At 49.4% G+C, this 21500-nt stretch overlaps 5 protein-coding genes across 9 annotated transcripts; 2 read left to right on the forward strand and 3 right to left on the reverse strand.

Annotated features, from left to right (window-relative positions):
• Window positions 1–154: 154 nt before the first annotated feature.
• LOC108147192 (transcription initiation factor IIA subunit 1) lies at window positions 155–3389 on the forward strand. 2 transcript variants are annotated; one of them, XM_017273545.2, is made up of 7 exons: window positions 155–317; window positions 1309–1509; window positions 1982–1990; window positions 2055–2354; window positions 2416–2623; window positions 2684–2928; window positions 2988–3389. In XM_017273545.2, exons 1-7 carry the CDS (start codon window positions 294–296, stop codon window positions 3093–3095), a joined length of 1095 nt encoding a protein of 364 aa, XP_017129034.1. In that variant the 5' UTR covers window positions 155–293; the 3' UTR covers window positions 3096–3389. The 2 variants fall into 2 exon arrangements, with proteins under 2 accessions (XP_017129034.1, XP_017129035.1); XM_017273546.2 differs by lacking the exon at window positions 1982–1990.
• A 292-nt stretch (window positions 3390–3681) lies between these two features.
• Window positions 3682–11449, reverse strand: LOC108147191 (zinc finger MYM-type protein 4). 2 transcript variants are annotated; one of them, XM_017273543.2, is made up of 12 exons: window positions 11141–11449; window positions 9950–10860; window positions 9618–9878; window positions 9509–9553; window positions 7175–9042; window positions 5809–6884; window positions 5361–5746; window positions 5170–5295; window positions 4985–5106; window positions 4798–4927; window positions 4626–4725; window positions 3682–4560 (listed from the first exon to the last, which is right to left on the reverse strand). In XM_017273543.2, the coding sequence occupies exons 2-12, from the start codon at window positions 10803–10805 to the stop codon at window positions 4386–4388; spliced, it is 5145 nt and encodes a 1714-aa protein (XP_017129032.1). In that variant the 5' UTR covers window positions 10806–10860; window positions 11141–11449; the 3' UTR covers window positions 3682–4385. The 2 variants fall into 2 exon arrangements, with proteins under 2 accessions (XP_017129032.1, XP_017129033.1); XM_017273544.2 differs by lacking the exon at window positions 9509–9553.
• A 185-nt stretch (window positions 11450–11634) lies between these two features.
• LOC108147087 lies at window positions 11635–12434 on the reverse strand. The gene is made up of 3 exons (XM_017273375.2): window positions 12414–12434; window positions 11947–12360; window positions 11635–11895 (listed from the first exon to the last, which is right to left on the reverse strand). Exons 1-3 carry the CDS (start codon window positions 12432–12434, stop codon window positions 11635–11637), a joined length of 696 nt encoding a protein of 231 aa, XP_017128864.2.
• A 112-nt stretch (window positions 12435–12546) lies between these two features.
• LOC108147204 lies at window positions 12547–14401 on the forward strand. Its single transcript, XM_017273559.2, has 2 exons — window positions 12547–13358; window positions 13937–14401. Exons 1-2 carry the CDS (start codon window positions 12654–12656, stop codon window positions 14273–14275), a joined length of 1044 nt encoding a protein of 347 aa, XP_017129048.1. The 5' UTR covers window positions 12547–12653; the 3' UTR covers window positions 14276–14401.
• On the reverse strand, window positions 14293–21089 carry LOC108147202 (lethal(3)malignant brain tumor-like protein 3). Of its 3 annotated transcripts, none has more exons than XM_017273557.2 (5): window positions 20823–21089; window positions 20658–20757; window positions 18939–20028; window positions 16731–18281; window positions 14293–16670 (listed from the first exon to the last, which is right to left on the reverse strand). In XM_017273557.2, the coding sequence occupies exons 3-5, from the start codon at window positions 19576–19578 to the stop codon at window positions 14485–14487; spliced, it is 4377 nt and encodes a 1458-aa protein (XP_017129046.1). In that variant the 5' UTR covers window positions 19579–20028; window positions 20658–20757; window positions 20823–21089; the 3' UTR covers window positions 14293–14484. The 3 variants fall into 3 exon arrangements, with proteins under 3 accessions (XP_017129046.1, XP_017129045.1, XP_017129047.1); XM_017273556.2 differs by having other exon boundaries at window positions 20658–20771; XM_017273558.2 differs by lacking the exons at window positions 18939–20028; window positions 20658–20757; window positions 20823–21089 and adding an exon at window positions 18631–18714.
• Between the last annotated feature and the right edge of the window lie 411 nt (window positions 21090–21500).

Consider the following 21500-nt stretch of genomic DNA (forward strand, 5'->3'; position numbering starts at 1 on the left):
ATTTTATTAAAAAAAGATTATAGTAAATACGTTTTTAAAGCACTTTTACTGTTGTCAAAAAACCATTAAAGTCAATTAATTAAACCAAACCCTTATTTTAAATCGATGCTCTGACAGCTCTATTGTTAGTGTGGTATATTCTCGCGATTTCAAATCTGGCCACACTGCTCCATCTTACATCGTCACGGACGCAGCACTATCGCTAATTCGTAGCCCATTTATAATTTAGCAAAGACGTCAATTACCGAGCCAGCGAACAGAAAAGCCTCAAGCTGGCGGAGAAAAAGGTTCAGATGGCGCTTTGCCAGACATCGGTGGTGAGTGTGAATCCTGGATCTGCTGAAATCTCGGATCTGTGTAATCGCGGCGGATGAAATGCATCCGACATATGGAAGACTGTGCTGCCAGGAGCAAAAGTGCCCACTCCTCCTCCTCCTTTCGCCCACCTCCTACGCGGGAAAGTGAAAGTTTTCTTTGTGGGCATGGCAGAAATACTATACCACTAATATTACCCAAATACGAGAAACCGAAACTGCAACCTCGTCTGCCCGTCTGTCTGTTTGTCTGTCTGTGTGCTTCAGTGCGTGCTTCTGTGTGTCTGCCTGTTTTTAAGTGTATTAGTGCGTTCATTGCCTTGCATTTTGTATTTTGTGTTTTTTGGGACACGGAGAAGTAGTTCAAACTCCCTTGGGGGTTTATCATTAGCGGTGATGTATTTAATGCGTAGCGTGTGCCATTATCAGCATTTAGGAGCCCCTTATCACACCCTGATAAAGCAAAAATACATACTATTGCTGTAGTAGCGTCGCATTCCGCGGTACCGGTACATCATCTTATATACATACCATCATATGTGTACCTTATACATCTACATACATACATGTTTATACTTATACTCAATTATTTTCTGGAAACAAACATTTTACATATGTACCATATTTGCATTTTGCATATATTACAGCTGCGGCTGATGTATTAATAGGGGTTAAAAAAACACGTCCACTCAGATAGACATTTTATACCTATGAATGTATATAAGGGCTAGATGATAACAAAATTTATTTATTTTTTAACATGTTTACTAGTCGTTAGTGACTTAAGCTTTTTAATAAAACTCAGCTGTTTTACAGAAAACAGTTGATATTGTTACTCATACGACTGTATGTTCATTAATTGCAGGGAGCAGTGATAATATAATGAGCGTTTAAATCAACACAAACACAGATATTTTCCCTCTGATTGTTCGTGCATTTCGAATTTAATTATACAAATTAAGCATTAACCAGCACACCCATTTCCCCCCCGCAGCTGAAGGTGTACCATGCCGTGATCGAGGACGTCATCACAAATGTGCGGGATGCTTTCCTCGATGAGGGCGTCGACGAACAGGTGTTGCAGGAGATGAAGCAGATCTGGCGCAACAAGTTGCTGGCCAGCAAGGCCGTCGAGCTGAGCCCGGATCCCAGCGACGGCTCCCACCCACCGCCCATCGTGGCCAACAATCCAAAGGTAAAATACAGCCCATGATCCTTTTGGTGGATAAATTCATCCCGCATTCTTGTGCCATTTGTATGTAATAGGTATCATTATCAACTTTTTATCGTTTCACTAATTATTTTACAAATTCACTTTTTATACAAGTGTTTTTACTATTTAATCTCATTCATATTCGTGCAAATAATTATTATGAAACAATGGTAGTATGTTCCAGAAAACTTAAAGACAATTTTATAAAAAATTTGTTTTAAAAGCACATCGTATAGGTCCCAAATGTTCCTATATTACCATGTTACTACTTAAAACATTTCGACTAAGATCTCTTGCTTTATCTTCCTTATGTTCAACAACTTGAACCACAACAACGCTACTGCGCCTCACCAACAACATCGACTAATGCGCCGCTTTACACATCATCAAAATTCATTAAAATATCCACTAATTTCCATCCGCCTTCCCACCCACACGCATACATCGACTGCAGAGCACCAAGGTAAAGCCATCTGTTCGCGAAAGACATTCCGAATTAGACCCATTAATCGCCTATTTCTTTGCAGGCAGCCAATGCTAAGGCCAAAAAGGCCGCCGCCGCCTCTGCGGCCACATCACAGCCTCTGATCGGCGGCAGCAGCTCATCGGTGGTAGCGATTAAGTCGCCCGCTGGCATGGCCACTGGCAGCGGGATCAAGAACGGACTGGTGCCCATTAAGCAGGAAGTTAACTCACAGAACCCGCCGCCACTGCATCCCACTTCGGGGGCAGCGCTGCTGCAGAAACAACAGCAAGCGGCGAGCGGTGGACAGGCTCCCATTCCAATTGTGGCCACACTAGATCCCAACCGCATCATGCCCGTTAACGTGAGTTAAATCAGTGATATAAAACGTAAACCCAATCTAAATTGATCACCGGATTTTGCAGATCACGCTGCCATCGCCAGCCGGCTCTGCCAGTTCGGAATCTCGAGTGCTCACCATTCAAGTGCCTGCGTCGGCGCTGCAGGAGAATCAGCTGACCCAAATACTGACGGCTCACCTGATTTCGTCCATCATGTCCTTGCCCACCACACTGGCCTCGTCCGTGCTGCAGCAGCACGTGAATGCGGCTCTGAGCAGCGCCAATCACCAGAGTAATTATAATTATTTCCCTATCAGACTCTTGAATAATTCTTGCCTTTTGTAAATATTAGAAAATCTAGCGGCTGCCAAGCAATTGGACGGAGCCCTGGACTCCTCCGATGAGGACGAATCCGAGGAGAGCGACGACAACATCGACAATGATGATGACGATGATCTGGACAAAGACGACGATGAGGATGTGGAGCACGAAGATGCCGCCGAGGAGGAGCCCCTCAACAGCGAAGACGATGTCACCGACGAAGACTCCGCCGAAATGTTCGATACGGACAACGTGATCGTCTGTCAGTATGATAAGGTAAGCCATAAGAAACGCATTCTTTGTTTGGAGATGATTATATTAGACCTTGTCCCCAGATCACCAGGTCACGGAACAAATGGAAATTCTATCTCAAAGATGGCATAATGAACATGCGTGGCAAGGACTACGTGTTCCAAAAATCAAATGGAGACGCCGAGTGGTAATGTCTGCTTACAAAAGAGCGCGGCGGCAGTGTGAATATAATATATATAAACAAAAGACATCAAACAAAGAGCCTCATCGAATGCGCCTTCAGTCCTGGACATTAGGTAACCAGACAGGAAAACATGACCAAGCGACAGCACAGTACTCGGGCCGACAATGTATCTTATTTTAGTTTCATCTGTTTTGTATACGCTAGCTAAAAAGCGAGTTGTGTTGCAATTAACCATCTCAATTAAATGTACTAAGTAGAACGCCGCATAAATGTTGTGTCAATAAAATGAAACTCTTGTGAATGTTATCATCGTTTAGGAGAATATCAGAAGCAGCTGTTTTTAATAAAAACAAAACAGGTTCGACATTTTAAATGAAAGAAATTTGCAAGTTATAAAAAACTTCCATCTAGTAAAGGAAATTAACATTCTAGCAGACAGTAACGAAAATCAATCCATGACGAATACTAGTAAATTCTCAAAAAGGACCTTTTTTTCTCTAGAATAAACATAATTTTGGGTGCCCAATATTGACAAAGTTAATGTATATCCAATAATCGTCATCTTTTTACAATTAACAAACAGTTGGCCATCATTGAAAGTATGTATGTATTTATTTATAGACATGTACACGCTATTACGCTACATGCGCACTTCGATCTTGCAGTTAAGGAGTACAGCATTTTACATTTCAACACTTACAACAACAGCGCGGCTAATTGTTAAGGGTCGCATCCTATGTACAACTCTCATTGTACACTCACTGTGTGGTCATCTATCGTCGATCTATGTACATACATACATGCACTTATCCGGTCGGGCACATCCTTGTTGCCTTATCTCCTAAACAATCTAAGTAATGACTAAAGATGCGTGGGGGTCTGGCTTACGATCGTAAAACTAATGAAGATGTCGCAGGTTGTCTGCGTGTGCGTGTGTGACTGTGATTGTGTGGGTGTTTTGTTGTGTTTCGTGTGTGGATTGTGGTTTGTTGATTGTTGTTCTCTAGTTTATTATAATTCAATCGAAAGTGAGATGGGCCTGGTTATCGTTCACAATTTATACAAGGTCTCCTCTCTCAGAGCGCTATATCGCTATTCATTATAGACAATCGAAATATGGGTAAAAGTAAGTTTAAAACAATTTATAATATAGCACAACTCTCGCTCCTAGGTTAGCCCTATTTGGTTTTGCCCGCAAACAAACTCGTGCTAAGCACCAAGCCGAAGAATTGTCCTCCGGGTGTCATTGCAGGACAAGCCTTGCGCGTACACAATGATATAACTGCCTAATTAAACATTAAGTCGTCAGTAGCGCGATGTTGATTTCCTTGACCATCTTGACGCGGTGCAGCATCCGCTGCAGTGCATCCTGACCCAGGGCCTGCGTCGAATACCAAACGGGGGAGTCGGGCACACAGGAGCGTTCAGGCTGCAGATAAAACACATCGTTGCGGGTCTTCACGCTCTCGGGACTGCCGAAATAAAACAAATACTATTAGCACTTGCTGATAGTTGCATCATGTGGCAAAGTACTGACCATTTAGAGAGATAAAATTCGTAAAGGCGGACGGGACAACGCAGCGGGTTCTCCTCGTTCTCCTGCTGCTCGTAGACCTTCTTCTTCCGTGGATTTGCATCTGTTTAAATACATTTAAATACAAATAAGTTTTCCACTCTTTAATTACTAAAAGACTTTAGTTTCGACTTACCCAGACCCGCCTGCGGTGGATAGAATCGTAAGAGCACGTTTCGTGAGCCAGGAACTTTGGAATTCTGTGATGAGCGCTTCCAGTGCTTCATTATATGGGAGAAGGATAGCTGCATGTGCTCCTCCACAGTCTAGAAGACATAAACATTACCCGATGTCAACTGAAAGTGTCTTTAGATATTTCTTACCGTCAGATTAAAGTGTTTTGTGTTGAAAAACATGAGCGTGCTGAGCAGGACATGCGGGGAATGGGCGCCTAGTTGCTTGCACTCCCACAAATGCTCCTCCTCCACGCGAGTGACAATGTATTCTGAATAGGGAAAGAACGTTATTAAATTGGTAAACTAACCAAACTCCTATCCGTTCTACTTACGCGAATCGTTGTAAAGCACGGAGAATTTGCGCGCCACCTCATCCAGGCACTCCGTAAACCGCTCATAATATGGATCATAAAATATGTTGTCTATGCGTCCATTCACATACAGATATTGCTGGATGCCTGCACAAAGAAATGCAAAACTTCAATAAGGCATATGTTTTGAGGTAAACCATAAAGGTACTGACCCAGTACAAGGTAGTAGATGGTGTCCGGCGCATATTCCGTGCCGTTGGGCTTGCGCACCTCCTTGACGAAGAGGCAAAGGGAGTAGTTCAGCTCGTCGGCGGTCATCTGAAGCAGCTCCGTCTTGAAGGGTCGCCGGCGCATCGAGCTCTTCTCTATGTCCGCATTCTTGGTCATCACCCACTGCTTCCACGCGTTCACGCCGAAGGTGTACTTCAGGAACATCTGGGCGTCGGGCTTCTCCTGCGGCTGCTGTGCCTGCTGCGACTGTTGCTGCAGGGCGGAGTGGTCCATTTCGCTGCCCCGCTGCCTCTTCACCGGCGAACGGCTATTGCGGTTGGGCGAATCCATGACGGCACCGACGCCTCGCTTGCGTCCGCGTGGGGTTCTACAAGTAATAGAATTCAAACACATAAGTATTGAACTAGGTTGGCATTATTCTGATCTCACCGCTGCGTGGCATCGAGCATGTGATGCTGCTGGTCCAGGTGATGCACTCCCATCTGACCCATGCCGTCGTGGGACATCGGCGATTGGCTGCTAATCGTGTTGGCCGTCATCGACGTCTCCAGATCCACGGTCGAGGTCTGGTGATGGTTGTCGTAATCACCCGTGGCCATTTTGAGGGCGATCTGTAGCATATCGTCGCCGTAGGGATTGTGTCCGCCACCACTGACATCCACTACCTGCTGTTGCTGCTGCTGCTGCTGGGCCACGGACTCCAAGCTGTTCTGATACTGCAGCGTGACCAGACCAGGATCCGGCTTGATCTCGTTGTCCGAATCGGAGTCCGACTCGTGCTTCTCCTCGGCCACCATTTCGGCCATCATTAGCAGCTCCGCCTCCAGCGGATCTTCCGGCATCTTGTCCTGAATCTTCTTGATCTCCTTGAGAATGCCTTGCGAGGTGTTGCGCGTGGTGGGTATGAAAATGGGCACGGGGATTGGAAGCGGAATGGGCACGGGTACGGGGAACGGCATTGAGTACATGTACATGGGTTGCGGCAAAAAGATCGGCACCGGCACCGGGATGAGCACCTTGTTGGAGTAGTCCTTCTCCGTCTGGGTGGCACAATCGCGCACGTCCGGGGTGCACTGCTCGCCCGTGGACACAGTCATGGGCTTGCAGCTGATGTTTACGTTCCGCACGGCCTTGGGATATGGTGGCACTGTGATGATCTTGGTTTCCGACACCGTAGGCGGTCCGAAGTCCATGGTAGTGGTGGTATTTCGCCTGCCCCCGATCCCCCCGTGGAGGCTGGTCGGCGTGTTGGGCGACGGCGACCGTACCGTGTAGTCCACATGCTTACGGGGTCTTCCGCGAGGCGCTGGCGCATGAGCCACCGGCATGGAAAGCGGTGGCGGTGATGCTCCCGATTCCCGGGGACGACCACGCTTACGTCTCACCGTCACATTGCCAATCCGGGCCTCGGTTTCGCCGCTGGCCAGTGACTGAACAGTGGATATAACCGGTAGCATAGTGCCAGTCCCGGATTTCTTGGCTCCAGCACCAGCATTCTTTCCAACCTGCAAGTGAAAGGAGTTTAAGTTAATTTAGAATTAATTAAAATTAATGAATTAAAGTAAATAATGACCCACAATGCTTTTGCTTCTAGTCAACATTAATCCTTAAGGAGAATAGATAGTGAAGTCTTCTTCAAGAGGAAACTCTACCGAAAGTTGAAGTATTTCTTTTATAAATCGACAATTTATACTTCGTATTGCAACACTAATAAATACCAAAACATTCTGAATACAAACATCAAAAATCTTTAAAAAACAATACAGTCCCATCCTATAATTGCCCTTTGACCCACCTGTTGATGGGATAACTTCAGCTTCACCCGCTTGGGCAGACCCGTGGGGAAGGGTGCCGCATTTTTACTTCCGCGAGAGGAGTTGCCCTGCTGCTGGGACTTTGAGCTGCTGCTGGCGGCGCCACTGCCGCTGGGGGGCAGGTCGCTGTCCAGGGTGAGGGGGGCGCGGGCGAACTGGTTCTGGAACTGCATCACGCACTGGTAGGTGCAGAAGTTGCGCATGGAGGCGTCCGACATGGTCAGGTGGTACTGCGGCGTATTGAAGTTGGCACAGTTGTCGCACTTGGTCACCGCGCGGGCGGAGATGTTGCAGCTGACGCCGTGCATGGTCAGACAATTGATGGAGCAGGTGAGCGTCTCCTGGTCCTGCTGCCCGCCCACCTGGTATATCATGTCAAAGTTGTACTTTTTCACCTTGCACCATTGGCAGGACACGATGTGCCGGTTGACAATGATGTAGACGTTGATGCAGACTCGCGAGCAGAAGACCTTGGGCGACTGTTGTTCGTTGTAGATGGTGTACGACTCGGCGCTCCGCCGCTCAAAGTATTTGGAGCACATGGCACACGGATCGGCGTTCACATTGCTCACAAACTTGAAGGCCGAGAAGCAGGGATTTGAGCAGAAGTAGTGCTCTCTGTCCTCCAACAGCATCTCCACCCGCACTGGCTTCTCGTTGTTGCACACACCGCACACATCGGTGCGCAGTTTTCGGCGCGGATTGCACATGCCGTCGTAGCGGCGCAGGCAGGCCTGCGAGCAGAAGTCCTTGAACTGGTCCTTGTCGCCCACCGGGGCCAGGAAGCCCTCCTGTCCGCCACTGATGTCCTTCTGGCAGCAGGAGCACGTCTTCAGGCCCTTCTTGAAGGTGTTCAGGCATCCGGCGCAGCAGAACTGCCGCACATCGAAGCCAAACCGCACGCAATACTTGCCCAGGGCCGTGGAGCTCACCTCCTGCTTGCAGGTCTCGCAGCTGGAGCCGATCGTGCGCTGATAGCTGCCCAGGCACACCTCATTGCAAAAGTCCATGGTCTCCCACATGAGCTGCTTCTCGTTGGCATTGATCTCCGCCTCGCAGTCGGCGCAGCGCCTCCTGAAGCTCTCGATCCTGTCCAGGCGCGCCGTCTCCGCCTCGGCCAGTGTCCTGGCCACCACGCTGCTCTCGGTCCGCTTGCTGGGCGAGTTTTGCGGCGGCTGCAGCGTTGTGGCGCCAATGTTGCGCACACGGATCGAGTGGCGCTTCAGCTTGAACTTGTCCGGTTCCTCTGCGTTGAGCAGATTGAAACAGTCGTCGTTGCAGATGTAGAAGACGTCCTGATCCTGCTTGATGAAGTACTTGCACCGCGTCTGCTCCTTGCACTGCAGGCAATCATTCGTGTTGGCGGGAGTGGCATCCTCCTCAGCTCCTTCCTCTGCCTCCTCAGCGGCGCCCTCTTCTCGGACCACCTCCTCTACCAGAAACTTCTTGCGTCGCACAAAGTACTTGCCGGGCTGATCGGCCAGCAGAGCATTCACACAGGCGGTGTCGCAGATGTACTCAAACCCGGTTGGAGCAGGCTCTTTTGGTGCTTCCTCCTCTGCATTTTCCTCCTCCGTGTCCGTGTCCTTGTCCTTTTCTTTGTCTTTGTTTTTGTCCTCTGCCTCTTCGGCTCGCTTGAACCGGAATCCACAATTCTTTTCGTTGCCGCACTGCTTGCACTTCTGCGCGCTGCCAACGATCCAACTGATGATGGTTTTCGGCGTGGCCCCCAGCTCACCCGCTGTGGCGCTGTAGGATTCCTCAGCCGTGGGCTCGTCTGCATCTGCATCTGCATCCGGAGCATCGCCGGCGGCCTCCTCTTCGTTGGCCGCGGCATCGGTTCCGTCGTCTGCGAGGGAGAGTGAATTTTTGTTAGTTTTCTTCAATGTAATGCAACAAACCTGCTCTACAATCAACAGGTGGTTAATACAATTGCTTAAACAAATTTTTCTGAATTTATAGCCAAAAATCTGTATAATTTTAAGATTTTTTAACTTCCAAAATGTGATTTAAGCTATTTAATAAACCTAATATATTTAAATAGCGGTTGTCAAGAAAAATAATTGAATTTTAACCAAAACTTGTGCGCCTTTATTGGAAAAACACATGCTTAGAGCAAATAAAATCACTACAGAACAAAACTTGTTAAAAAAATGGCTTCAAAATGCAGCTGAATTCAATTCAAAGCAGTAAGAAAGAAATATGGTACCGTTCTTAAATAAAATTTTTAACCAAGCGTTTCAATAAATGTTCATAATACAGACAAATCAAATGGTTAGTAACATTTCGCCCAGCTATAAACCCAATCTGCTCACCTTCGGCAATTTCTAATGCCGCCGCCTTAGCTCCAGCTTGAGCATCTGCAGGCAAAATGGATAGAGTAGATGTGGGATGGGACATTTGGGTGTTAATCTGGAGACATACCATTTGGAGCAGACGGAGACTCGTCGGTTGGGTCCACCACAGTAGCGCTATCGTCTTCCGGATCAACGGGGGCATCTGTTTGGGACTTCCCATCGTTATCGGGTGACTTCGAATGCCGCTCTCCGGCCTCCTCCTCTTCAGCGGCCTTCTCGGCGTTCTCGCGGGCCAGTTCCTTCTCGGCTTCGGTCACCTCGGTCTCCTGATCGTCGGGAATGAGGCAAACGTCTGACTCCTCTGGCTCCAGCACATTTTCAACAGTGTCTGTAATTTCGAAAAGTTTCCAAAAATATTATTTAGATAATCAAAGAACATAAAGATTTATAAATGCTTACCATCGCCATGTTCGGCTTCTCCAGCTTCCTCTGGTGCTTCTTCCACCTGTTCCGACTCCGCATCGGCATCCAGATTGTCATCTTCATCGCCGGCCGTCTCCTTCTCCGTGTCTTCTAGATCTTGGCCCGTGTCCTGCTCCTCTAGACTAGTGTCCACCTCGTCACGACCCTCTGGCGGCTCTGCATCCTCGCCCAGGTGCGAGTCTCCACCTACGGAATGCATTTCCACATCATCCGCCGCCTCAGCTTCTGGATCGGCTTCAGGATCAGCTTCGGGATCAGCTTCTCCTTCTGCATCCGCCTCGCCCTCCCCATCATCCACATCCATGGCCTCAGGTGAGGCGGGGCCACCATCCACTGCATCTGCATTGGCAGCGGCCGCCTCCTCCTCCTCCGCGGTGGCTTGCAGGGCATCAGTCTCCTCCTCCTCCGCCTCCTCCTGGTCTTCCTGTGGATCTACACTAACCGCTTCTGTTTGTGGCTGCTCATCATCGGCGGCGAGAGGCTCCTCAGAGGGCTGTGGCTCCTCGGCGGGCAGCGGCTCCTCGGCGGGCTCCTCCTCTGCCTCCACGGGATCTTCCTGCGGACTGGCCGCCTTATCCTGCGACTGGTGGTCATCGGCTTCTAGGGAGCCCTCCGAGATCTGCTCGAACTCTTCCTCCGGCTCCTTGGCCGCGTCCCCTGGAGGGGGTTCGCTTTCCTGGGCCACTGCATCCTCTGCTGGCGGGGAAGCGGGTGTGTCCAGAGTCTCAGGCGCCGCTGGCGCCTGCTCGTGATCCTCCGGCCGGGGGGTGGCCGACTCCGGACGCGCATTGGAATCGGCGCCGAACGAATCTAAACTGGATATCTCCTCCATTTGTGTTGATTGTTAACCGATGCTAGCGTTGTGCGCTTGTTTATATAGACATGAACTGCAGAAAACAAACAACAAATGGTTAGTAGCGAATTCGCCAACTATCGATAGCTATCGCTGCGGGCGGACTATCGGCTGGCCAGGGCCTCACACCATTGCCGCCTAAAATGTGTACACACACACGCACAGGCTCACCGACGCACACAAACACAGGGGCCCACGGTACAGTGCACGAAAAAACAAAACATGCGCCTCCCGAAAAAAAAAAGGGAGAAAAAATCGGAGGAGACTGTGTCTGTATGCGCCGATTACAAAGCAATTAATATTACTGCACTTGCATTATCTTCCTGGCCGCGATGCACTGCGTTGGCGCCTCTTTTTCGTATTGATATTTGGAGATTTCGGACACCCAAACGATGCACGAGTGTGGTAAGGAAAGCGCGTCTGTTGCCGCAATTAACTGCCTTTCATCGCTGCACGCTTGCACGCATCATTAACGTTCGCTCACGGTTCGCGCAAAACTTGAGTAAAAAGATAAAAACACCTTTTTGCACTGTGCAATTTTCTAGTTTTCTGGCCACTGTGTAATTTTTCGGCTTTATGCGAGTAAAATGGCGCACCAGTGTACCAAATGCGGCCCTCGCATAACGATAACGCGTTGGCCTCGCCAGTCGGTATATACCGCAAAATACCGCAAATTTTAGTCCTAAATAATACCACAATCGAAAATTAGATGGGTTGGCAGCGCCGGCCGTTTAATTTTGAAAAATATGTGTACATAAGTTGTTATCTGTTTATAAGCTATGTAATTAATGTCAGGTCTCTCATCTTCCTAAAACTTGCTAATATTCCCTTCGGAATCCAAAAGAACGTCGGGAAAGTATTTGAAGATCTTGGTAAGGTGCGGGAAATTTTTGGTGTTTGCGAAAGTAATATCGTTCGTCTGCTGATACTGCTTCACGATGGTTACTAGATCCTCCAGCGGCACCAGCTCCTCCACCAGCCAGTGCTGGATCACATAATTCAGGGCGTAGACCTGCAGTCTCATTAAACTGGGCTCCTGGGTAAGGTTTCCGGCATGCTCCATGATTTTCTGTAGGAGATTAGCTAGTTAAATAGGTGTCTTTAGTGGTTGCTTAACCACCTCCATGCAAACCCGCTCCAGATCGATGATGTTGTGCCGGAATGTCAGGTCCAAAGCAGGGAATATCTCATCCAAGGGCCATTCCTGCTGCTTAAGTCTCTCGGAAAAGGAGACCAGGAGTTCCGGCATGTCGTAGGCGCAGGACAGGATGAAGATGTCGCCTAATAATGGCAACTGCACCAGCGACGAGGTCACCTCGAAGGTGTATATGAACTCCAGGAAGATCTCCACGCTCTCGGGGGAAACTCCATTGATCTGGAGCACACCGTTCCACTGCTTGTTCTGGTACACATCCTGCTCCAGTTTCTCGGAGGCGGTGGCCAGGAAAATCCGGTGGCAGCCGAACTTCTTGTAGCAGACGTTGGCCACCGAATCCTCGGTTCCGGAACCGGGGGATTCGTTCAGAACATGCACCTGACAGTCGGCATCGGCTCCACTGCGAAAGTACTCCAATCGACGGGTCCTACTCGTGGCGGGAGTGGTCTCATCAACCAGCTCTGGCTGGGGTTTCCGAAAAGCTTCCCTGAAATCCGAGTCCAAAATCGAGTCCGCGTTCGATGCTATGGTGGCCCGGGGGGTAACCGGAGTTTTTCTCTTGGATGGTGAGCGTGATTCCGATTCTCGAAAACCTTTTCGCCCAGTACCCCCTTCGGAATCTGGTTGCAGATCCTTCTTTGTCTCCTTAGAAAGCGGGGTATTCCTCGTGGATGATGAGGGTGTGGTGCCCTCATCCTCTTCGGTATCTGGTGGCATTTCCTGCTTTGCCTCCTCCTCCTGCGCATCCAAGTAGATACTTTGAGCAGTGGGCTTTTTCTCGGGACTTCGCGGGCTGTTCATGCCGGTGCCCTCTTCCCAGGAGTCTGACATTCCGGCCAGGGAAACCGAAACCCCAATTTCGTAATCCAAATTCGGAGCTATGTAGAAATACACCCCCTAAAAAATCCCCAGTCACTATGAACTGCAAACTACGTCGTCTGGAACTCCTGCGCAATGGCCGAAATTCGGACTGCGAGCTGCATGTCTGGTATCCGGATATGGTGGATGGTAAGCTGGGTCAGCGGATCTTCCGGTGCCACCAGGTAATGCTCGTCTCCGCCTCCGGGGAATTCGAGCGGCTGATCAGGGATCCCGAGTTTGGGAGAAACAAGAACGTGATCAGCGTGGAGGACGCCTCGCCCACCGCCTACGAAGCCCTGCTCCTCTATATATACACTTACGAAGTCTGCAACGCGGTCACCATCGACATGTGTGGTGACCTCATGCACCTCGCACAGCGCTACAACATGCTTGACTTCATCGACTGCTATGTAGAGAAGCTGGCCAACCAGGAGTGGCCCATGGAGGTGGTGCTGCAGGTCTTCCACCTGGCCAGTGAACACAATCATCCGGCTTTAATGGATCTTGTGGCGAAGGTAAGGAAACCTTGGGGTCGATGTCTTATTCAGGAACCGTAAGTCAGTTTAATACAATTAATGCCCTAAAAAGCTTTTTTAAAAAATAGGAAAAATGGAAAATTTATAATAAAAATTGAAAATTTAATTTATTTATCAAAATAATATTTTATGTAAAATAAGTTTTAGTTGTCTATTTTATAAAATGAATTGAAAAAAAATGCAATGCAAATATATTTTAAACCAATGAGTGGTTTACTAAGCTTGAAATATATTTGTTATCAATACCTTTGATATAAGACATAAAAACCTATAAAAGCTACGGTGCCAGGTTTAAATTGGTGCATGAATATTAAATAATTTATTTTCATTTCGCTTGCTGACTTCGTTATTAAACTTTAAATTGATCCTTCGATTTATGTAATTTCATTCCTTTTTAGAAAACTAGATTGTCTTGTTTTAATGGGTACTTCAAAGTACAGAATTTTCTTTTCATTTCTTATGCCAAAACTTCTTCATTAAATTCAATTGATCCCCAGATTTGTATCATTCCATGGGGTTACAATCGCATTAAATCTTTTTAAATTACTTCTTTTCAGAAAATCCTGCCCATTGCCACCCAAGTTCTCAAAGACCAATCCTTTTTAAAGTTAAGTCTAGAGGAGCTCAGGGCTCTGATGGTCATCCTAAAAAGGGAAGGAGTGCTCTCCGACCATCAACTGCTGGACTCGCTGAGGAACTACCAGGAGGTGAACGACATACGCTACAACGACATGGAGCAGTTCCAGCAGTTTGTGAAGGTGACTCAGATATTCGCCAACGTGCTTTTCGAGCTCCTTTTCGAGGTGGATGGCACCTTGGTCCTGCCCGAAGACGAGGCTTTCTTGACCAGAGAACACGGCTCGGACGCCTCGGTTTACCCAAGGAGCAGTCCGTAGCCAGATTAGATTACATATCTAGAGGGATCATTTATTGGAGAGTGGGGAAAAAAGGGGGCGCTGGGGCAAAACAAACAAAGTCGCATTCGGATCGGATCGGCTTATACAATAAATACTATAACATAATATTAATACCCGACAGGGCCGAGGCCAGTGCAACAAAATAATCTTACAAATCAATCAACGGATGATGCGGTCTGCCTGCAATCCTAGGATGCCGTGGTAATGGGCATGCGCTTTTCCAGCGGCACCATGACCACATCGCCATCAGCATCGCCATCGGCATCGCCATCGGCGTCTTCGTCAATCACCAAACTGCTCGGCTTGACGCTGAGAAAGTCGTCGCTGTCCAGGATCACGTCCTCCTCGTCCCCGCTGTCGGAGATCTCCAGGTCGTGCTCCATCCGGTGTCCGTTGCTCTGGGGCAGCTCCAGCTCCGCCGTCTTGGCGGGCACAGCTGCTGGCTGAGCCGCTGCATCGGCGTTGATGTCCAGCCCGGTGGTGCTGGTCTCGAACTTGCAGACCACCGCGATGCGCAGGTTGACGATCAGCGAGTAGAGCTTCACGGCCGGGCCCACCTTGAGCTTCAGGTACTTGTCCAACTCGTGGCGCCCCAGCATCAGCAGCGCCCTGCCATCGATGTCCTGCTCGAAGATCGCCTTGGCAATGTCCGCGGAGTCCAGGGCGCGCTCTATGCACTCGTACACATCCCAGTTGGTCCAGTGCAGCGGGTTGCTGCGCACCTGGTCCAAGTCGAAGGCGCTGTTCTGCTGCCAGAGGCGGTAGTTTTGCAGGAACTGTGGCCCGTACTCCTTCACATAGGACTTGGCTATGTCCAGGCAGCGGTGATCGAGTGTCGTCTGATCCGCCTCCGCCTTCGCCTCCTGCTTCTGTTCTTTCACAACCTTTCCCTGACGCGGCGGCGTCTTGCGCTTGGCCTCCACCTTAATTTCGGCCTTCTCCGGCTGGGCGGCGGCCTCATCCTTGACGGCCTGCTTGGCCTCCGAACTGGCTCGCTTTGGTTTCTTCGCCCAGCCCCGCCGGATCTTGTCGGGCGCCACGCGGGGCGGTTTGACCGTCTTGGAGCGCCACTGGCGCCAGTTCTCCGGCGCATACGGGCAGCAATCTCGCAGAGCGTGCACATTGAGATTGAAGCGCTTGGCATTGCCATAGCCGCGACAGCCCTCCACGTCGCACGGCATCAGGGACTTGGTCTGCAGATAGCCGGGCGGCGTCTCCAGCTCGTGCGAGGTGGCCTCACACCAGCCGATGGGATGCAGATCCGGACTGTCGTCCTCCAGCCAGAAGTAGTACTCCGTGGGCCAGCAGTCCAGGTGCAGTTGGACGCGGTAGCCCTTGCGCGTGACCACCGTGGCCGGGCGTATGAGGCTGGGATTGCGCTGGTCCACCACCTCGAGCTTCATGCGTGGCTGGTACTCCATGGGCTGGCGTGGCGTGAACAGCTCCTTCGAGGCGGCCGTTCCGCCCACCTTTGATATGTAGTCCGGCCAGTTGAACTCCGACTTCTGGAAGTCGGGCGGAACGATCAGCTGCTGGCGACCCTCGTGCCAGCCGCACGGATGGATGTACGGCGAGCTGACGTGCACCCACAGGTCGTAGCAGTCGTCCCAGCCGTCGAAGTGCACGCGAATGCGCTCGTCCAGGATGTCCGTCACCGTGGCCACGCACAGCTTGCCCGTGTCGTTGAGGTCCTCCGCCTCGAGATGCATGCCCACGGCGAATCCGTTGCGCACCCCCGCCTGCGTGCGCATGTTCAAGTGCGCAAAGAGCGACCGCGGGGCCGCCTTGCCGCCCGTCTTCACCAGATAGCGGCTCCAGCTGAAGCGCTCCGAGCTGTAGTCCTTGGGCGCCTGCAGCACCCGGGCCGTCTCGTCGCACCAGCCCGGCGGAAAGATGTCCTGCGAGTCGGCATTCAACCAGAAGTCGTACATGGAGGAGTAGCCGTCGAAGGTGAGCTTCAGCCGGTAGCCACGCACCTCGGCAATGCTGCACACACAGAACAGGGAGCAGTTCTCCGGGTCGATGGCCTCCAGCTTCATGCCGCGCTCGAAGCAGTTGGGGCTGATGGGGAACGGGTTGAGGAACAGGTGGATGGGCGCCGCCACATCCTTGCCCTTGGCCTTGAGGTACTCGCTCCAGCGGAATGGCTTTCGGGCCTTCTGCTTGGGTCGCTGCTGCAGCAGTTGTTCTTGTATGGCGGCCAGGGATTTCGATTGCGACTTCTCGCTTGCGTTGGCCTGTGGTTTCTCTGGTGGATCTAATGGCGCCCCAGCTGCCGGCTCCGCTTGGGTACGGCTCATCTTGCTATCCTTCTGCGAGCTCTGCGGCAGGCGACGCTTCTGGGCGCGACGCACACAGCACACGGAGCAGTAATCTGCGGGCGGAGAAACTGTTTAGTATTTGCGGTTGCATTGGGAAGCGCGCGGTTACTCACGTGGTGCCAGGAAGTCGGCGGCGGGACCGTGGCAGTTGCAGCGCTGGCACAGATACAGCAGCGGATGGATGCTGCCCGAGGGCCTCCGGCCAGGACGATCAAACAGGGCCCGCTCGAAGTAGGCCGCCGGACCTTGGCGCGGCTCGCAGCGCTCGTTGAGTTGCAGCAGGTTAAAGTGGTTCAGCTCGAACCGCATGGTGGAGTTCTGCAGGTTGGCCGGCTGCTGGCCACGCCACTTCAGCATGGACAGGTTCTGCATCATGCTCTTCTTCAGGCCAGCGGCCTTGCTGCCGGGCGAGGCCACCACATCATGGTCATAGGGTTTCTTGCCATTCTTCAGAGATGGACGCATCGTTTCGGTCGATTTGGACGGCGACGGGGCCGTGTCCGAGGCACTTGAGCCCGCAGAAGAGTAGGAGGTGGAGGAGGACTTGGGCGGAGTAGTGGGCACCTGCTCCTCGCAGCGCAGCGAGCGCTCAAAGTCCTCCTTGGACAGCGGCAGGGATTCCGCCTTGATAATGCTTATGCCAGGCGGCAGACTCAGTTGCTCCTCCATTTTGTTCGTGGTTGGCGCACAGATCTCCTCCACATCGCTGTTGGATGAGCTGCCGCTGGCACAGGAGGAGATGGTCGTCACGGAGGAGTCCTTACGCACGGGTTTCGATTTGGCTGCTGATCTGCTGGTAGCGGAAATGGTTATCCCAGCGGGCAGAATGGGCATCACAATCTCTTTTTTCTTGGGCTTCTCCTCTGGATGCTTCTCCTCCTCCTTCTCCTCCTCGCTCTCGTCGTCATCTTCTATGGTGATGGTCTCGATGGGAGCACTGGGCTGCTCGATTACATCCACCTCCTTGGCCATAATGGCCACCGAGTGGCGTCGCTCGTTGCTTAATAAGGGTGATGTCGGCTGGATGGCCACAAAGGATTTGGAGCGATGCAGCTTGGGTGATCCCTTGGGCGAAGTGGTTTCTTTTGGCACCGGCTCCAGCAGTTTGGCTGGTGGTTCCGTGGGCTCCTTAGCTGGCTCAGTTGGCGTAACCTCCAGCGGTTTGGGCGTGGGCTTTGGCGTGGGCTTTGGCGTGGGCTTGGCCATCTCATGCTCTGTGGCTTTTGATTCTGCCGTCACAATGGGTTTATCCTGGCTGGGCAGCGGCAGTGGCTTTGCGAGTGGTATTTTAGCCTTAATCAGGCTCTGGCCGTTATTGGTGGGTAGCTCCTCCGCGACTACAGACATGGCCTTAGCCGGAATAACTGCCTTGACTTGTTGGCTATTATTAATATTATTATTGTTGTTGTTGTTGATGTTATGGTTGTTAAGCTCTGAGGTCCTTTCCTTATCCTCGCCACTGCTCTTGGCCAAGGGCATTCCCAGCTTCTTCACATGATTCGCCTTGTGCAGAACCAAAGAATTCGGATTGGCCTTGACCTGGTTGAACTTCAGACGCAACTTGTCCACCGCCACCTTGCTGAGTATGAGTGGAGCACGTGGCTTGAGGGGATTAGCCAGCAAGGAGATTTGCGCCGGACCCGTGCTTGGAATTTGGACAGGTGCTGCAAGGTTGGGCAAATGAAAATAGAAGAGAAGATACAAAATTAGCAATTGACTTTTCCTTTAATTAGTACTGATCCTCCACCAAAACCTCGCCCCCGCTGCTCCAAAAATCTTCTCCTCTTATTGCAGCTGCAAAAACCTGATCGTCATCATCATTGTTGCTGTTTTTGTTTTTGTTGTTGTTGTTGTTGCGGCTACCCCGCCTTTTGCATATTGCTATTGATAAAACCAGCATATATAGAAGAGTAATACATTTGTTTCTTTTTTGTGTAATTTGTTTTAATCATTTGCTGACCCTCTTTTTTTGGAACGAAACGTTCAATTTATATCCGAAACTGGCACACGCACACAAAACCTATTGACTCGGCTGGTTCCAAACAGTTTTTGGTGTTATGAAATGTGCAGCAGTCGAGTAGCAACTGAAAACTAAACCCGCAGCAATGCGAACAACGAAAGTAAACTATAAAGATTGCCCCGCTCACACACACACTCACACGCACACACCCGAGTATTCCCCATTTTCCATTTTCCGGATTGCTTTGGGATCGGGATCCGTTCGGATGGGAACGAACCCTCCTATTTGATCAGTGGGGTGTTTGCCCTATAGCTTATATAACTTGGAAACTTGGGGGGAAAACCCGACCCTCTACACTTACCCGCTTGCAATTTCTGTGGAAGCTCTGTTTTGTTCAGTAGCGTTAGGGCAGCTCCACCCGGTCCACCCGGTCCACCTGCTCCTCCTCCTCCTCCCAATCCTCCGGCAGCTGCTACTGGCGTCATGGTGGCCATGCCATTGCTGTGGATGGTCAGGCTGTTCTTGCTCAAAGGTGTCCCGGAACGTATGATCACTGGCTGGGGATTGGATGCACCTCCTCCGAGAAGCGTGGCCTTCCGATTGTTGGCCAAAATGGCCACGAGTGGCTGGTTGGAATTGCTAGTAGATGGCAGCAGTTGGAAGAGGGGAGCAGATCCAGCGCCACCAGCTGCAGATCCTGCCGTGGTCTTTAGGGAATTGGGCACAATGTTGACTGCCGTCAGTTTGGATTTCAACGGTTGCACATTGCTGATGGTGATGTTGCTGGTTTTGTTCGCCGATCCCATGGATGCGAGGGGCAGGAAGCGCAGCTCTTCCTTGCGCGGCGTCAGGGTCAGCAGGCTGTTTGAGTTTCCGCCGGAGATGGCTGTTGCTCCTCCATTTACATTTACGTTTCCATTTCCATTTCCAGGCGACACCGAGATGGACAACTCGCGCTGGAGCTGCTTGGCCTCCGCGGTGGCCATCGTCAAAGGGATCATTAAGATTTTCGATCGTAGTCCCTATTATATTTTAATTTTCGCACCAGAATCGGGCACAAAACAATTCAACACAAATTCCTTTCCCGTTTCGCGTCTTACAATTTTTGTACGTTGAGGCGCACAAAAGTTTTTGGCATTTTACACTCTGCACTGGGTTTAGTATTTTTTTTTTGTATTCCCCCTTTTCACAGAAGTCTTTTCCGATTTTGACAGTTGTATGTAGCTCGATTAATTAGTTTTACTTTTTTCTTGGCTAATCGGTTTTTACATTTTTCAAAATAGCACTTCTTTCAGGTTTTTTGAATTAAAGTTATTAGTTTCGCGCGTTTATTTGCACTCATTATGTGTATTTCTCGATTAGGTATAATACCAAATGGTGGTATTATTTAATGCGTAAATTGGAGAGTTGGTTTAAAAATATTTACGGTTACTTTGTGTTTACAATTGAAGCTGAAAAGGGTAAAAACAGGTTTATTGTTAAAATATTTGGTTTGTTTATAAAATTGTTTCGTTGGTTTATGATAAATACTTAAGTTTCTTTAAAGTTGCCCCAAAAATGTACCCGTGCCTAGCAATATTAAAATGAATTATATATGTTTTTTCTTTTTCAAAAATCCTATTAATAACATTAGAGTCTCCTTGGAATTACTTATAAAAGAAAGATTAATTTTATTTCGTTCGTTTTCTCACTTTAAACAAATTGCCCGCGGCCATTTGGCTTAAATTCCGTTGCCCGCCTACGGTCACACTGGATATATATTGAATTTTGATACCATTTTTAGTTATGCTGCCTTAAGATTTATGTTATCTCAAAAATGACCCGCCCCTATTTATAGCCCCTTGAGACATTATATCCCCACTAATGGGATTATGAGGAACTAACCACTGTAAATCCAAGCCCGATCTACCTGTCCCACAATGTTACGTAGCTGCCCAATGTCACAAGAACATAAACGTCTTATCTGGTTTGGTGTTCTTTAGGTAGCGATTTTTGCAAGTTTTAGATGGCTAATGTGTTTAGTTTTTCCCTTTTTATACAGTCTAAACCTCCGATTCCCAGAATCAAACTCTTGACTTACCTCGGGCAATTCCGTTTTGCCGCGGAGCTAAATGAAGTGTACAGCCTCGAAAGGAGGTGGAAACCAGGATATCGGGATGCTGTTCGTGGCGAGGACACGGCTGAAATGACAGACCTTCAGGACATCAGGTCGCGAATGTCAACTTAATGGCATGAGAACGCTTACCTGCTTTATCCGTTTTGATTGTTGTTGCGAGGTTGTTAAATACGTTCGACCTCGTACAATACAAATTGTGGCGTACTTGGTGCGAAAACGAAAACTCACTGAAAGCAGCCGTAAATACGGCACAGTTCCAGCACACTTTTCACGAACTTCATAAACAAGGCGGTTACACTGAACCTCTCGGGAAATTCCAAACCGAACTCCTTTGGAAACGGAAGCGTTCTGTCCAGCGATATTAAAACTGCAAAAGCATGTGTGTATTTTAATTTCTATGATCGAACGGCTCAGGTGGCAACTCTGGTCTCCGCCTGGTGTCGGTTATTTTGAAAAGGCGGAAGTAAAACGATAATAAATTACTGAATTGCCGTTTTCTAAAAACAATAATGAAAATGGTTTACAGAACAGCCACCAATTTGTAAATAATTTGCAAAAGTAAGCGTTCTGGGCGCTTAAAATTTCTAAATAAAACTTAGGGGAAAAGTAGCTGAAAATCTTAGGGTAAGGTCACTTTTCCGAAATACTTACAAGGTAAAGGTTTTGTTTAATAAACATCTGATAGCATCTAAATACACTTTATTCACTTTTTATATAGGTTATTTTAAATATTTGTTTTAAGAGCACAAATTGCACCTGCTTCTTCTTCCTTTCAAACTTGTGATAGTATTGGAAAGTGCCGGTTTT

The sequence above is a fragment of the Drosophila elegans genome, unplaced genomic scaffold (genome assembly GCF_018152505.1).
Source record: "Drosophila elegans isolate 14027-0461.03 unplaced genomic scaffold, ASM1815250v1 contig_476, whole genome shotgun sequence".
Taxonomy (NCBI): domain Eukaryota; kingdom Metazoa; phylum Arthropoda; class Insecta; order Diptera; family Drosophilidae; genus Drosophila; species Drosophila elegans.

Coding starts and splice junctions, on each gene's coding strand:
- LOC108147192 (XM_017273545.2), top strand. CDS start 294: ATGGCGCTTTGCCAGACATCGGTG. Junction 318..1,308: donor CGCTTTGCCAGACATCGGTG/GTGAGTGTGAAT, acceptor TCCCCCCCGCAG/CTGAAGGTGTACCATGCCGT. Junction 2,929..2,987: donor TCGTCTGTCAGTATGATAAG/GTAAGCCATAAG, acceptor CCTTGTCCCCAG/ATCACCAGGTCACGGAACAA.
- LOC108147191 (XM_017273543.2), bottom strand. CDS start 10,805: ATGGAGGAGATATCCAGTTTAGATTCGTTCGGCGCCGATTCCAATGCG. Junction 5,747..5,808: donor ATGCTCGATGCCACGCAGCG/GTGAGATCAGAA, acceptor TATTACTTGTAG/AACCCCACGCGGACGCAAGC. Junction 4,561..4,625: donor GAATTTTATCTCTCTAAATG/GTCAGTACTTTG, acceptor TTATTTCGGCAG/TCCCGAGAGCGTGAAGACCC.
- LOC108147087 (XM_017273375.2), bottom strand. CDS start 12,434: ATGAGACCACTCCCGCCACGA. Junction 12,361..12,413: donor TGAGACCACTCCCGCCACGA/GTAGGACCCGTC, acceptor GCCGACTGTCAG/GTGCATGTTCTGAACGAATC. Junction 11,896..11,946: donor TGGAGCGGGTTTGCATGGAG/GTGGTTAAGCAA, acceptor AATCTCCTACAG/AAAATCATGGAGCATGCCGG.
- LOC108147204 (XM_017273559.2), top strand. CDS start 12,654: ATGATGAGGGTGTGGTGCCCTCATCCTCTTCGGTATCTGGTGGCATTT. Junction 13,359..13,936: donor TAATGGATCTTGTGGCGAAG/GTAAGGAAACCT, acceptor ACTTCTTTTCAG/AAAATCCTGCCCATTGCCAC.
- LOC108147202 (XM_017273557.2), bottom strand. CDS start 19,578: ATGATCCCTTTGACGATGGCCACCGCGGAGGCCAAGCAGCTCCAGCGC. Junction 18,282..18,938: donor TCCACAGAAATTGCAAGCGG/GTAAGTGTAGAG, acceptor CCAACCTTGCAG/CACCTGTCCAAATTCCAAGC. Junction 16,671..16,730: donor CGCCGACTTCCTGGCACCAC/GTGAGTAACCGC, acceptor CTCCGCCCGCAG/ATTACTGCTCCGTGTGCTGT.